The sequence below is a fragment of the Zeus faber genome, assembly GCF_960531495.2.
Source record: "Zeus faber genome assembly, chromosome: 9".
NCBI classification, from domain to species: Eukaryota; Metazoa; Chordata; class Actinopteri; order Zeiformes; family Zeidae; genus Zeus; species Zeus faber.
Genome location: NC_137197.1, coordinates 27,262,489 through 27,279,318, shown reverse-complemented (window position 1 = coordinate 27,279,318; position 16,830 = coordinate 27,262,489). Strand labels below are relative to the sequence as shown.

General features: G+C 44.2%; 1 protein-coding gene across 1 annotated transcript in view; it reads left to right on the top strand.

Moving 5' to 3' along the window:
* Positions 1–10,612, top strand: part of LOC307234507 (SPRY domain-containing SOCS box protein 4-like) — a 48,792-nt gene extending 38,180 nt beyond the window's left edge. The window contains exon 4 of the mRNA XM_080006247.1: positions 9,498–10,612. Coding sequence (XP_079862373.1) covers positions 9,498–9,625 — 128 coding nt within the window. The 3' untranslated portion in view covers positions 9,626–10,612. The remainder of the gene's footprint in view (positions 1–9,497) is intronic.
* Positions 10,613–16,830: the final 6,218 nt, after the last annotated feature.

The window sequence follows — 16,830 nt, the reverse complement described above, 5'->3', positions numbered from 1 at the left end:
AATCTCTGGAAGGAGCTTGATGACCTGAAAAGTTGTCAATGTTGCAAGATCCAATGTCTAAAAGTACCTGCCAGCTGAACGAGGTGTACGGAAGACTGTTCTGAGTGAACAGACTTCAAGCAAATAAGCAGATAACTGCTAATTTGCAGAATCTGGAGAGATGCTGAACCTCGCATTGTGCAGCTGTCCTGTGAGCGTGTTTAGATCGCGCAACGTATTTCTCATTGACGGACAGCAGATAATGCCCAATGAGACCAAATGATAAGAACATTTGATTTCTCCGGTCCGGATATGAACTCAAAATGATCGAACGGCAATCGTAATTGGACAAAACATAATATCCATAACGGATAGTAGTTTCATCCGATCAATCAGCCCACCCTTTACGTAGACTTGTATAAGAGAACCCAACAGTGCCTATCTGTCCGAGTAGCGGCAACTTTCTCTTTAGCACACATACCAACGCGACTTGCTGTGTCCTGCAGAATGGTCAAGTAGGCTGTTTTTCCTGAGTGTGTGTTGTTGGGTAAGAGTGACTGTGTGGAATATGCAGTGTATGTATATGTCCGTTGTTGCACGGATCTATAAAAGCTCACTGTACGAGCGGCTGCTACTTTGTTTGCACATCGGGAGCAGCTTAAACAGGCACTCACTCTTCCAGATGGTTTTCCCATCCGCTTTCCTCCCTGACTTCTTCCCACTATTAGTCTCTCTCTCTCTCTAGCAGCTTTTATACAGAGATCCCGCAATACTGCCGTAAAGAAGACCCTATTGATGGGTGACACTGAACCAAACAAAAATATAATGACTCCCCTGTGTGTGTGATTTTTAAATGGCATGCTGGCTTTCCCGCTCAGAGGCGTGATCATGGTGCACGACGTGTAACACAACAAGCGCTGGCCTCAAGTGTGACGTATAATATACGTATCGGGCATCAATGATCTGAAGTGATCAATAGCCAATCACCTGGTTTCTACTAGCAATAGAAGATTTTATTACCGGTATTAATTATTCTTATTCAATTATATTGTTATACAGGTAATATTCTGGAGCCACAACTTAATCACCGGACCATCAACACCACCACATCCAAATCCTCCATTTGCTTCCTCGCTACAGGCCCCAAATTGCCTCCATGCATTTAATCAATAGAAAAAACAACTTTTATATCAATCAACAGTTTTCATTCAAGCTTTTTAAGTGTGATATTCCAGAGAAAACGGCCGGCTCTGTCACTGCAGTGCAAAACTCCAGACCAGTGGGCAGCCGCAGCAGACATGCGCAGTAGAGTCGGCTCCTCGTCTACGTAGCATCCGGCTGTGATTTTGTCGCACAGGACACCAAAAACGTAAAATATTTTTACTTTTCACGGTGAATGCCGTGTACTGTTAACGGTGTTCTCTACCGGGCTGCCGTCATGCTGTTGTCCACGAACATGACTTCCGGTGTGTCATGTTCCGTGTGAATAAAGCAGTGACGTGGCGTGTCGCACACGTAACACTTCATCAACATGTCACACCCCTGTTCCAGCATGCCGGCTGTCTCTTTCACACAGACATTGTTTCAGGCTGGTTTGTGCTCTGACTACCTGCGCTGGTAGTCACAGAGGATCAACAATGCCCCCTGCGCCCCCATTCTGTGTTTGTACCTCTTACACAGGACAGCGAGGCGGCATAATACTGCAATATTCCCGCCTTAACAGGCTGTGTAAAGGGGCTTCTGTCTCTCTGCCTCCCTCCATACAGCCACATTAATGTACTCGCCATCTCCCTTTCCACCTAATTTAGTCTCTCCCATTGTTTCCTTTTCTCCCCACCCCACTGATGGCAAACCTACCCCTTTGCCTCCTGTCTAGTACACATCCTTGTTTCAATCCTTGGTCGACCTCATCGCATTCATGGCGCCCCCTACTATTGAATGTTTTCCACCTCTGGCTTGACCCTCGTGTGTGGTGTGTGTGTGTGTGTGTGTGTGTGTGTGTGTGTGTGTGTGTGTGTGTGTGTGTGTGTGTGTGTGTGTGTGTGTGTGTGTGTGTGTGTGTGTGTGTGTGTGTGTGTGTGTGTGTGTGTGTGTGTGTGTGGGGCAAATTCAAGCATAGGGATGATCTTCAATAATCTAGTCTCCCCGGTTTGTTTAAATGGGAATTTGCTTTTTTCCAGCGTACGGTCCTTCTAAGAATCACTGAAGCACACCCAAACACCGCTTCTTAGATTTGCATAAATGTTTACGAGAGATCCACCTGACCACCTCTGCATTTAAAATTAAGGTTAATCATCGTAGAAAGCCAAACATGGAAGGTATATTTCCAAAGACATAAGCTTCTGTGATGGACTAATCATTTGAATGACTGACTAATAAAGATGGCGGCCAAACATTGTGATGTTGTCCTTTGTTTGCATATGGTAAAAAGTCAACACCAGTAAGCAAGGCACATTGCACTGTATTAACTAGCTGTCTTACATTACAAACATACATACATATGTTTTGGATTATGAGCTCAATCCCTTTAAAAAAAAAAAAAAAAAAAAAGGACTGCATCTCATTCACAAGCCCAAAAATGTGTGAAGAATTTCTGCCGTGAAAAATCAATTGGAAGAAATGATTGAGAATTGGATTCTACGTTCCATTTTATGTTTAGGATTTCAGAGATTTTCAAATTTTAGAAATATGCGGTTTAGCTTTAAATTAATTTAAGTGCAATGGCAGATGGTACATTTCATGTCATGAGTTGGTTGTTTTAGTTGTTGAGGTAAACTAACTTATGTTACCTCAGAAGTGGGTTGGCTGGTACACACGCAGAGCTGCCAACCTGCATGCATTTTGAGTACCAACCACACAATTCTTGGTCAATAATGGTAATTTAATTACAGAAATCAATCAATACAAGACAATGACCAGTGACCGACCGATCACTGTCAGATATATACAATTCGTCAAATATACGTCAGATTTACACTGCCGACACAGTGCTGATGTACTCATCGTAAAAATGCTCTGATACTCAAACCCGATCGTAACAGGGTTGACACTCAAAAAAGAGAGGAGAAGAAAGAAAATGTCAGCTGTTTGGCAGTACTTCAAGGGAAACTAAAAAGATTAGATCAATTATTTCTTATTTATTATATTGATTATATTAGGTATCAGGTAATAATCTGACAATATTCCAAAATTGTGCAAACTGCGTATCTATCGCAGCGTCTGCCATGGACTATTTTTTTGAGATTCGGTTCTTAAAGAGTCACTCAGTAAAATGAGTCGTTTGATTGAGTTGGTGTAATTCACAGTGAGCGAAGGAGGACTTCCTGTGAACGACAGCGAAGTCTGCCATTTATTATTAATTACTTTTTTTTTTTTTTTTTTGTATTTAGTTTTTGCAATATATGCAATTTATTTTGGCAAGTACCATATAAATATAATAGAAAAGTATATTTGTGCTTAAAGTGAGAGACTTTCATTTAAAATTTGAACTGGACATGTGTCCTCCTAAAACTTAATGTGAGTTACAGGTTGCATTATACTGACTTGGTGACAGTCTTATATTCTATTTTAATGGAACTCAGTGATCGTTCCATATTCTATTTTTGTTCCATAGTCAATAATAAACAGTGTCAAAATCTGCAATCTACCTAATGTAGTAACTGATAATTGCAGAGGTAGTCAGTATGGACAGCTGTCCGATCACGTGAGCGTAATCAGATCACCTGATGTATTTGTCACGGACATACAGCAGATATACGCAAAGAAAATCAGAATCGGCAGGTCAGTCTTTTGAAAAATCCGACTCGGGCAAGAAAATTGCAATCGGTGCATCTCTACTTGGTAAACATGTTGGATTAACTTTACAAAATGATGCCTTTCAAGGGATATTATCCTAATGAGATGAATTTGTTTATATAATTAGCCGTAGTAGCTCCCATACGATGAGATGAGCCTTGTTGCAAGACGGCTAGGGTGTGAATAACTGGAGTCATTTAGCTGCAGTCACTCAAACACCACAGAGACTCCCTGTTACTATATTGCGGTACTCAAAATATTTTCTCGAGCTTGGCAGGTCTGTACACGGTTCACACGTCAAATTATTTACACCATATTTGTAGTTACTCATTGTGGCCTTAGGGATATTTGGAAGATAGTTTGGAAATTATACCCTAAATATTATATCTAAGAACTCTTCTTTTTACGTCATCAATTGCTTATTGGCATTTTATGTAAGAATTCTTATAATAATAATAATAATAATAATAAGAGTGCTTAGACTTATTTGATTAGAATGCCACAAACGCTCCTGTCCCACTGGACTGTCAAGCCTTTCTTTCCTATCGCACACTCTGCGATTGTGCTGTTGTCTGTGGCAGCATGTGACACTAATGCCCTTATCCGTGACTGACTACCACGCGCCTGCCAGCATTTTTTTTTTTTTTTCCTTTGATTAATCGACTCCAAGTTTGTTGTTATGCAAAGCATAAGTAAAGTACCGTACTGACACTTTGGCTTTGCTACAGCTGTTTGCATTCTCGCAGCCAAGCTAAATTAAGCTTGATGAGCATGAATTATTTGGTGTCTCTTTGGTTTCTCGCTCACCGTCTCTCCCCTATTCAGTATTTTTATTTTTTCCTTGCGCCATCGAAGTGCGTAATTCCGGAGAAAACAGCCGGCTCAGTCACTGCGGTGCAAAACTCCAGACCAGCAGGCAGCCGCAGCAGACATGCGCAGTAGAGTCAGCTGCTTGTCAAGGTAACATCCGGCTGCTGCTACCTCCGAGGTAGTAGCAGCCGGATGCTCGGAGGTAGTAGTGTTGAACAAAACAATGTTTGCTAATGGAAGCATCTAATGGTGTCAAGCTGTCAGTCAGAACTCAATCACACATCAATTGCCTCCACAACTGCCTGCTATGGAGGGCGTACCATATGGGGGAACCAATTCACTTTGGCGCCTATGGATGTTCAAATTCCCCCTTTATACACTGCAGTCTTTTTACTTTTTTTTTTCCGCTAATCATCTTCCCACATCCCCCCACTCTCTTTACATTCTCCCTGGCTTACCCCATGGGAGGCGTGAAGAGATAAGTGCCTATGTACTTTCCTCTTCTCTGTCTGAACAGTCCCTGTATTAATGCAGCCCCCCCCCCAGACATGTGACAGCCTAACTCTCCTCCCATATTGATCACCCATAGCCCGCCTAAGTTTTGTAGCCCGCTATCACGCTAAAGTCAGACACTTTATAGACACGTAACCTTTATCTGTTAAACTCTAATCTTGGAAAGTGGTTGTCCTCTCTCGGTCCTAGCTAGGTCAAACAGGGCCCAGGCTCAGTCTTCCACCCGCTGTGCTGACACGCTGGCTGCTTCCTTCGGTTTATTTGGAGTTGGAGTTTGCAGTTGTTTTTGCAAATATACCCAGTTTGACATGACTGTCTCATTAGGTTTGTCTTCCGTCTCTCTCAGCTGCAAATCCTTTCCGCCAATGTTTATACACCTAATTGTGGCAACTAGTTGCCATGGAAATGGCATAGCTGAAGGAGTTGACCTGGAGCTCTGTTGTCTCCATGTACCATCTCTCTGTGGTCCAGAAGTTCACCTTGCGACCGTTTGACTAGTTGCTGTTTATATAATCGGTGGGCATCTTGTACTAATATCTAATTTATATTAGTATGATGTTGCGCCACACAGAGTTGGGGTAGAGAGCAGGAGACCATTTGCTTTCTGTACGGGCCTGCTGTCATTTGAGGCTGCCAGGTAATAGGAAGCCTGTTGTAAGAAGAGGAGGAGGAGGAGCAGGGGTTGTGACTCGGTGTCTGTTTTCTATTGGATTCCGCTCCAAGTGGCAGATTCAATTTGGACAGCAGCGTTTCCAATTAGCAAGAGAGACTGATGGTTTGCCCTTCCTGCTGCTCCCTCTGGTCAACCTGGCTGCTCTAACCATCCGTTGTATTTTTCAGATCCCAGTTGTCATGTATTGTGGCGCACTTCCCACCCCTACAAATACATTTCCCTCAGAGTGCGTGCACGGTGAGATCATGCGGTCATCGTAACTAGGTCACACGGCACTCACACAGCCATATTCAAATCTCTAAGATAAACCTGGTTGGAGGTTGATAACCTCACTCTTAATTTGTTATCCGTTGCTAACTGCAGTGGCACATATTTCTTGTAGACGGCGATTGGAGGGGGTGGGGACTTGGTGACAGGCACCTCCTCACCTGTCCCACTTTTTGTGAGAGCGGAACAAAACTCTGCCTTGTTCTCGATTAATAGTCACAATATGTTGCCATCGGTCCGTGTAAGCCCCTGTCTTCCCTGTCCACCCGTGCCTGTCGTCCCGCCCGCCACATCAGAGCACCAAGTGGTCCTTACAAGACGTTCCCAGCAGTGGGACTCCAATCCATCTCCTCTTCAAAGTGTGCCGTAACCTGTGAAATGCCTCCTCGCTGACCGACATGACAATGCCTTAAAGAGTCCCTGGAAATATCGGAACAGTTGCTTTGTACTCTACTCGTTTAACTTCACCGCTTCTGTATAACTGCAATGGGTTAATTCTTTATTTTGCCCATTCAGTTTGATGTTTAGTTTTGAAATGCTTTTCCTTTTATCGAAAAGACTGCATAGTGGACAGCCGTGGAATTCATGGGCCGCAGGGACCTTGTGACCCGCTGCCATTTTCTCTTAGATTACTGTCTTTAAAAGAAGGATGCCTTGAAGAAAATGATTTTGGCGTTCCTCAAGAAAAGCTACCGTGTTAGTTTAAGCCACTGGCAACGAAACGACACGAATACCAAATACACGGAAAACATTATCTGAAAAATAGATGTCATGCTTTGCCTTTTTAGATTGTATTTTTAGCGGACGTTTCTTTAACTCTGTAGTCACATCAGAGGCATGGAGGGGTCTCTATTTGACAAGCAGTGCAATAAATATAACTTATACAGATAGTCTGCAATGCAGAGATGGAAAAGAGCCTCATTTTGTTTACGGAAAAACCCAGTATGGCTCCCGTGTGTTCCTCCAGCCCCATCCCTTTCTTCCATCACTATTTTCAGACAGATTCCCCAGAGAGGAGCTCCATACATATTGCATTTGGCTTCCTCTGCCTACAGCTCCACGTCCTCAGTGCACACAATGATGTGTCTTTACCAGTCGCTAAACATTGCTATCAGCCGGCTGAATACAAAGGGTGAGTGGCATTGCATTTTAATATGATTAAAGTCGGATTTCTCGGCCAAAAGATTCCAGCCCCCAGCCAAAGAACAATTAAACGGAGGGCAGATGGAATCGGGAAACGGAGCATCACCCTATTGGAGAGCAGCTAATCATCTTTTGTTCATTATCGTGGTGGCAGTTATTAATAAGCAACGACAATAAGCTGCCGAACTCCAATCACGACGCGCACACACCCTTTCTATTCAGTCCGTTAGTTTCAATTCCCGAGCCGGATTTTTGACAGCCTTGGTCCCTGTCAGAGCATGCCGGCCTACTCCACGCCGTTTCATGGGGCTACTTGTTGCCCCCGGCAACCCTATCCATGGAGACAAGCTTGTGGCACCTGGGATTGGCTGGTGTTCCAGCGACATGCATGCAGCTACCACAGCTACCACCCAGGTATTTTGTGTTCATCTCACTCAGGTGTTAATGGAAGCACCTCTTAACGAGAGCCGCTAATAAACTGTAAACCCTGCATTCAAAGTGAGGATTTATACAACACTTCCCTCCCTTTAGCCTCCAGGAGGTCTGAGGCATTCAGCATCCCTCAAACCTTCACAGCTCATCACCCGACTTGGATTTGTATTTATTTATTTATTTATTTATTTTTTCATCCATGCATACTGAGCAACTGGCATAATGACGACAAGTAGCCCTAGTGTGGCTGATTTGGAACATTTGGTTGTATGCGCTTAAAAATGCAAATGTGAGATTTTAATTTCAACATAACTGACTTATCTTTTTGGAAGGGTAAAACGGAACATAGCAGCACTTTTCAAATTCAGTACACACAGGCAAAGAGTAGCATGTGACCTCACATGGTGCAGGGGTTAGGAGTTGGTGACCATGGCAACTGCATAATGTGGTGTGCTGGGGGGGTTGGGGGAGTTGGATGTGTATTGATTGATGGCGGCTGTCGGGGCTGACGTAGAAGCCATCTTTCACGCGGCGCACGTCGCGCAGCATCAGCATTCATTCTCCGATCTCCTGGGTTCCGAGGCGGGGCCGGTTCAGGCGGTCAGCTCAGGCGACGCGGTCCAGACATCAATCTATTCCGTGTCTGTGCCATTAATTGTCGCGTGTGGCTGCATGTTTCCTAAGGTCAGAGGATGATGGAATGTGTGTTTGCACATGTTGCCTCTGCCAGCAAACCCTGTTCATAGTGATGGCAGCGTTCACCCTAAATGTTGCACCAATTTAATATATCAAATGAATTCGGACGGCAGCTCCGGGCACTAGCGGCTTCAGTTAGCAGACTTCAGTGGTGGCATCCATTATCCTACAGGTTTAGAATGTCTTTGTTAATCTGTCAGTGTTCACAAAACGGCCAAATGGGGTCACAGAACAATGTTTTCGTAACAATGTTGCAACATTGTACACCATAACCGTCCCAACAAAGGTATTTCTTCCTCAACATCAGTGTACACAACCCAATGATTGTTATTCTATAAGTGGTGCGTTCTGAGAGTGACGGGTGAACGGGCTTTCGTCCTGGCAAATAATTTCTGTGCTGAAGGAAGTTGAACAGTGCATTGTTGTAACTGTGTTCATACGATCCTTGGGTTCTTTAATTGTTTTTTCATCCAGTGGGCAGCAGCCCATTAGAAGGAATCCCTCTGGGGGATTGTTGTTTGACTTCTGTCTGCTCTGTTCCGCAAACACACCTTGGACTGGATTTCTGACGTGTGCATTTGCCTTCATGCCCCCCCCCCCCCATAGAACACAGACACACACACACAAGCGAGTCAGCTTGTTCAAAGTGTAAATTTGGTGATGGATCTGTATTAAAATCAGGGTGATGTGTGCAGCTGCCCCAAAACCCCCTGCTCGGCCTCTCAGATCTGCGTGAATTCAGGCAACCAGATGATCTTTTTGGTAGAGCGGCCTGGCTTTGATGGCCTGACCTTTGATCACCTGTCTGACATCCACACACTTCACACCGCCAAAATAAAAGTCTGATGCCTGTCAGTGAGAGAAAAGCAGCTGTGTACTGACATTGGGCAATGATCACATAGAGAATTGCAATTGTGCTGTTCAAAACAAAGAAAATATGACTTCAACTCAGGTCTAAAATCATACTTGCTGTACTTACTGCATAGTTGTGTTTCTGCACTGTATAATGGGGTTGAGTCTCAGATGATTGAATGATAATGTATTTTCAATATTGTGATATAAATTAACGAATAGATTGTGTGGAAACTTCAGGGCATGACCTCAAGTCGTTTGCCAAGTTTTCCCAGGTCTTACTGACGTGACTCTAATGTCTCTCGCTCTCTCTCTCTCTCTCTCTCTCTCCACACAGCGGAGCCCCTCCCCCTCATGGATCTGTGCCGACGAGTGGCCCGTCTGGCGCTGGGCAGGGAGCGCATCCATCACATCGACACACTCCCCCTGCCACAGACTCTCAAGAACTACCTCCAGTACCAGTGACCACACAACGACACATGTGCACACACTGGGTGGCGCGTGTGGGGGGAACTTTTCCCAACCCAACAACCGGGCAAGGACAATGCTTGTGACAATTAGGACGAGGATGAGGCCGACCTCAAGGGCTTTGTTTACATCCCTTTTAAGGACTCTTTTATCTTTTGAATTTTTTTTAGTTTGTTTTTCCTTTTTCACACTTTTTTATTTTATTTTTTCTCATAGCCATTTTCGTCCCGACTGGACGAGGGGAGATCAGAGGAGCCAAACAAAAGGCATCGGAATGGTCTTAATACAAGTGGTAATCGGAAGTCTGTCAAGTGGGGTCGTTTACAGACTATAAACTGTTTGTCGTGTCGGGAGTCTGCTCGATCGGCACAGTGTGGGTTCTCTGCGCCGGCGGCTCTCGGTGCCTAACGTGGTGATATTTATACTCATCCGGCAAGCCTCCACAGAGACCCAACAGTCCCCTCAAGCCACAGTCGAGGGAGCGAGGAAGGAGGGTGGAGAGAAATTCAGTCACCGCACAATTTCTGTATAAAGCTTATATAAAATATATAGAAAGATTTGTAAGCATGTGCCTTAGAAGCATACTTCTAGTCCAAATGCCAACCTATGCACTAAGGAGGACAAGTCGCCACCGTTCCTTCCCTCTGCCGTATCATTAACACCTCCATCAGGAATAGTGTGCTGAAAGGACTCTCCAGCTCCTGTACCGCAGATCAAGTTTCGTCTGATGCCGAAAAAAAAAAAGAGGCTCCTCTTGAGTGCTTACCGTGCCTGGCTCTGAGACGCTACAAAGAAACAGAGCACGCAGTTCTATCGGGAGAAGTTATTTTAATAAACGCTGCCCACCCCACCCCTGTTTCTTCTCCTATGCTGCCTCCTCTGAAAGGTTTTTATCCACAATGCTGACTTTTATTTTGAAATAAATTCTGATTTTTGATTTGTCTTTTTGTTTCTTTTTGACATTTTTCTCCCTTTTTTTTTTTTTTTTTTGTTGTATAGATTTGAGATTAGTCTTCAGGTGGAAGTGGGGAGGGGAGGTCAGCGGGATAGGAAGTCTCGCAGGGTAGATGTCAGAGGAATGTGCTGCCGCCAGCATCTATTAAATGTGAATAAAAACAAAGTCAACCAAACACTTGCCGCCTCCTCTGTTTAAACTCTGGCTGTACTCCATCTGTGATCCCTTCCCTGAATCTATGGTAGCTCAACTTCTCTTTGTATATTAGTTCAGCGATTGAGGTATAAGCGTCCCGAAAAGAGCGTTGACGGCTACCAATAATGCTGCTTCAAAGCATTCTCAATTAACATCTGAGACGCCGATGTCAACATTGTTTTGAGCGAGCGTTTAAAAAAAATAATAATTTAAAAAAGTAAATAAATGATGTCAAAGCTGAATGTCCCAGTTTAATATTGCTCCAGAACCCCAGAGTTTGGGAAACAAAATTCAGGTGGCGCTGAGAAACAAATCCGATGGAACAATAGCTGATTGGGACCGAGACCGTCTTTTAAACGGTCAAATATCGACGCCCCTTTTGGAATTTGGAGCTGCACCAGTTAAGCTTTACGACAAAAGTTGCTATCCAGAAACTCTGCTTCAAAAAACTTCATGTTGCTTAAAATGTGTTAAGCTTGCGATTGACGACAGGATTTGGTCCAACTCCATCCCTCCTTTCAATCTGGTCGTCGCCAGTAAATAGCTCGGCTCTTGCCATCGTCTAATCACCCCCCCCTCCCCACATCTGCCGTTGTGGTGGTTCATTATTAACCCCTGCATGAAAATAAACTGATTACATGTTATACTAAACCCAAAATATTCAAGGTTTATGAAAACCTTAAGTCTTCTACAAAAATGAGCCCAAAAAAGAAAGAATCCAAGTAGAGTTGAGACAAAGAAAATTGGCCAAGGTAATGAATTCTAGGAACTACAGTAGAAACCTTCCAAAAAAAACACCCCTAGTAACAGGGTTGTGACGGATTCACACCCCACAAATACTGTGATTGGTTCTTTAAAAACCACCCCAAAAAGAAGAAGCTGCCTGGTAACAGGACTGTGAGTGGTTCACACCCCACAAGACTGGGATTGGTTGTTGGAAAACCACCCCAAGAGAAATAGGGCACCCATGGTAACAAGACTATGATTAGCTCCTTGCGTCACACCCCCAAGACTGACTGTTTCCCAGTGCTGAAAGGGGCAGAACATGTAATGTTAATAGTCGGTTTCCTGGAGCCACTCAAAGTTTATTTCGGTACTTGACGCTCAGATACACAAACCGTTTCGCATCCAACTTGTACAGTTCCAGTGTTTCCTTCCAAGTTTTTGAGGCCAGAATAGCTAGAAACGTCGTCCAGAGATCCAGACTTCTTACTAGCCCAGGTCTGGACCTTTTCGGTCACAACAATTTGGCAAGCCGAGCCAGAAGAGAAGGATAATCAAGAACAAGACCGAAGACCTGGAAAGGACCAACCTGCACTTCAGAGACACTGGAGGATTTGTTTGGCTAACACTAACTGCCGCCGAACGCGCAGAAGAACCATAGGGAAAATGTGTAAAAATAGCACGTCCATAGTATGTGAGTCGCCATTACCGCACTTAGAGGTAAAGTTTGTTGTGTGCGTTTTATTGAAAATAGAGTAGTATACAGAGGTTTGTTATCAAGTATAAGATTCCCAGGTCTAGTAAGAGACAACGGCATGTATGTTATAATTTCTCTGAGCGGAGCCCATATTTGGGCAAACGTACAGCTCGTCCAGGGAGTCGTCACAAAGTAATTATATACATCTTTCAAGTGTTGAGGAAGCGTATCTAAAAAGAACATCAGATGAGTATAAAAAGTTCAAGAGGAACTATGTCGACGCGACTACTGTAGATAATGCTCTCCATCTTGTGTCGTCGCAGCCATATGCTGCGATTTCTCAAGTAAAGGAAAGGACTGAACAGGCAGGGAGTAGATTGACATATGGCTAAGAAACTGTAGGGTCAGCAAGAACATGCAGAGATAATTAGGACAACAAACACAGGAGTGAAGGGATTCCTGGTTTTATTTGGATTAGCATTGTTCACACTGTCGACTGCAGCACTGCACCAGTCACTGAGGGGGAAAAAGGGGATTGTAGGTGCCCTCCCACCCTAGATAGTTTGGAAAAGTATCCATTAAAGGTCTGCATACGTGGCATTATTCCTTAATCAGAGTGGCTGTCTAACTTACAAGTTCAAAAATAGTTAATGGACAAAGAACACTTTAGCAAGGACGAAGTCTTTACACCAGAACACTATAACAGGGATGGGGACCCAGCCACCATCCCATTCAACCCAATATTCAGGGTACTGGAGGGGTTTGCTATAGAGGGCCATGACAGACAGACTCCAAATCCATGACTGAGTATTACCGTCAGTCCCAGGCGAGTTAGGTGGGAGATGGGCAAGTGGACACACATAGTCAGACACCCCAAAGAAGCGGGTCAGTAAAGTAAGAATATAACCCCATGGGAAGGAATAAAGCCGGAGAAACCGCAGGGAAAATCAGAACAATGGAGCTAGACGAGGAACCAGCAGGGAATATATGGGGGCTGGCAAGAAATCGAAGAAAAATACATTGTAGTTTGAGTATTGGCCAATTTAAATAAAATAATTTTCAAAAGGAAATTTCACATCATTTGAAAGTGACGAATCAGAGCTTGAAAACAAGGTGTCACTTGTGCAAATCAAGCAAATATTTTAAAATATATGACTTGTTAATGACAAGGGTGTGGCAACCTATGTTTCTGAGATAATTACCTTCAAAGTTTTCCCCACCCTTGGCTTTATTCAGGGTGCAAAAGTCCTACTCCACCTCCTCGTTGGTGCACCCTTGGAAACACCAAAGTATGGGATTGCCTGTGGGAGCGATGCATGGTGGGGGTCTTGAGCCCCCGAGCCGTCACCGTAACCAAGAAGGTCTCACAGGAACCCTGAAAAAAACAGTAGGCCAACGGAGTTAAGGTGAAGACGTCTGCAACAGGGTGTCGGATGGTAGCCTCAGCGGAAGAATCCTTGAAACCAACGGTGAGGTTCCCAAGCTGGTTGGCGGAAGAACCACTGTGTGTGGTCAACGGCAAGTGCCAACCCAGTTAGTGGTCACTGCGAGCGGTAGGAGAGACTGCTCAAGTCTGGGAAGACCACTCTCCTAGCACAAGGCATGTGTAAACATATCCCTGGCCCTCCAGGTTGAAGGTTGGGCTGAGGGCCAATAACCCGCTCCCAGAAAAAGAACACTATTACAGAAACCACAAGCAGAGCAAAACCACCACCACTGGGTAACGCTGTAGCCAGTCCTCACAACAAGAGAGACACCATGACGCGCAGGGTCCAAAGCCAAGAAGACAAACAGGACGCCCTTGGGCCAAAAAAGCTACTGCTGCACCCAAAGAATACCATGAAGATCGGAAACTGGAATGTAAGAACACTGTACACAAGCGGAAATATAACACTAGCAGCAAGAGAAATGGCAACCAGAGGAATCGACATCATGGGCATCAGCGAGACACACTGGACAGGACAAGGAAAAATGGAACTGGCAGAAGGAGAAACCATCTACTCAGGAAGAGACGACGACAACCACAGGCAAGGCGTAGGCATACTGATGTCAAAAACAGCAGCAAGAGCCCTGATTGATTGGACACCAGTCAACAAAGGAATCATTCAAGCCAGGTACCATTCCAAACACATCAAGCTTACATGTGTTCACATCTACGCGCCAACGGAAGATGCAGATGAACAAGTAAAGGACAAATTCTACATGAGATTGAAAGACATACTCAATAATAGGAACAAACACGACATGTTGATTGTGACAGGAGACATGAACGCTAAAGTGGGAAACAAGCACCAAGATTACGAAAGGGTCATGGGCAAGCATGGACTCGGAAGGCGGAACAACAATGGAGAAAAGCTGTGCGAAATGTGTGACATGAACGAGCTAGTCATAACAGGAACTCTGGTCCCACATAAAGACATACACAAAGCAACGTGGGTATCTCCGGATGGAAAGACCAAGAATCAGAAAGATCATACCCTCGTCAATAAGCGTTTCAGGAATTCGGTAGAAGATACAAGAGCATACAGGTCTGCAGACATTGGAAGTGACCATTACGTGGTTTGCACTACAATTAGGCTAAGACTGAAGAGAAAACCTAAAGAGAAGAAAAGCTGCAGAGTCAAATATGACACAGCAAAGCTGAGGAAGGAAAACATCTTGAAGACGTTTGTCATCAGTCTAAGGAACAAGTACGAAGTCCTGGAGGAGGAAGAGCAGGGAGGAGTGGAAGATGAAGAAGTGGAGCGCGACTTCCAAGTAATGGAGAAGGCTTACACGGAAGTGGCTAAGGCAGTCTTGGGCAGACCACGGAAAAGGAGGAAGCCATGGATTAGTGAAGAATCGTGGAGCCTCGTAGAACAAAGAGATGGCATAAACAAGAAGATCCTGGGCACACGTTCTGAAAGAATAAAAAAACAGCTAAAAGAGAAGTACGCGGATAAGAACAAAGAGGTGAAGAGAAGTATAAAAGCAGACAAAAAAAATGGATGGAGAACATCGCAAGTGAAGCCGAAAGTGCTGCAAGAAAACAACATATGAAGACACCATACGGACTCACAAAGATACGAAAAACCCAGACAGAGCACAGCAGTACTGGACAAAGATGGCAACCTCATCAGCGAAAGAGATGCAATAAAGTCGAAATGGACTGAACACTTAAGGGAAGTCTTGAATAGAGCAGAACCAGTAAACCCAATAACCCAAGAGGACGAATGTGAATTCAACGACAGAATTGAAGAAAACATAACAACCGAACCAACACTAGGTGAAGTCAAAGAAGCAATAAAAAGGCTACAGAATGGAGAAGATCCCAACAAACAGGAAGAAAGGGCTTATCATCAAACTAGCAAAGAAAGGAAATCTTAAAGAATGCAAAAACACAATAGGCATAACCCTACTGTCCGTAGTGGGAAAGGTACTTGGAAGGATCATTGTGGATCGCATAAGAAAGGGAATCGACTGCAGGCTGAGTAAGGAGCAAGCAGGTTACAGGACAGGTAGGGGAACAACAGAGCAAGTCTTCATACTGCGAAACATCATTGAACAGGTTAATGAGTGGCAAGCAACACTATTCATGAACTTCGTAGACTTCGAAAGGGCTTTTGACTCCGTACATCACAAAAGCCTGTGGATGACAATGAAGAAATATGGAATCCCAGAAAAGATTGTGAGAACGGTTAAAATGTTTTTTGAAGACTTCCAGTGTGCAGTAGAAGACCAAGGAGAAATATATGAGTGGTTCGACATAAAAACCGGCGTCAAACAAGGATGCGACAAGTCCAGATTCTTGTTCTTGATTGTAATGGATTGGATAATGCGAAGAACATTTAAAGAGTGAGATAATGGAATTCGCTGGAAGCTAACATCAAAACTCGACGACCTGGACTTTGCAGATGACGTAGCATAACTCTCCTCCACAAAACCGCATATACAGAGTAAAACAACACGAATGGACGAGGAAGCCAGGTGAATAGGACTCAGGATCAATACACAAAAACAAAAACAATGAAGATTAACGCAAGAAACAAGGAAAAACTCCAAATAAATGGACAAGATATCGAAGAGGTTGACCATTTCACCTACTTGGGAGCCACAGTTTGTAAAGAAGGGGGCGGCATGAAGAACCTGAAGAATAGACTGTCAAACGCGAGAGGTGCATTCATCAGACTTAGGAAAACCTGGAGCTCCAACAGCATCACAAGAAGAACAAAGCTAAAACTGTACAAGACACTAGTGGTACCAGTATTGCTATACGGATGTGAAACTTGGAAAATGAACAAAGAAGATAACAAGGCTGTTGATGTATTCCATAATAGATGGCTACTAAGAATACTCCGAATACATTGGCAAGATCACATCAGTACTGAAAAATTACTAGAAAGAGCTGAAATTAAGCCACTCAGTGACGAAGTGAAGCTGCGAAGATGGAAGATGATTGGACACATACTACGGCAGGACCACAACAACGACTGCAACATAGCAATGACCTGGGCACCAGAAGGGAAAAGATAAAAGGAAGACCAACGACCACCTGGAGGCACACCGTTGAGAAGGAGAGAGGGGAAGGAGGTTGGAGATCATGGGTGGAGGCGAGGACTGCAGCAGCCGATCGTGAGAGGTGGAAGAGCTCTG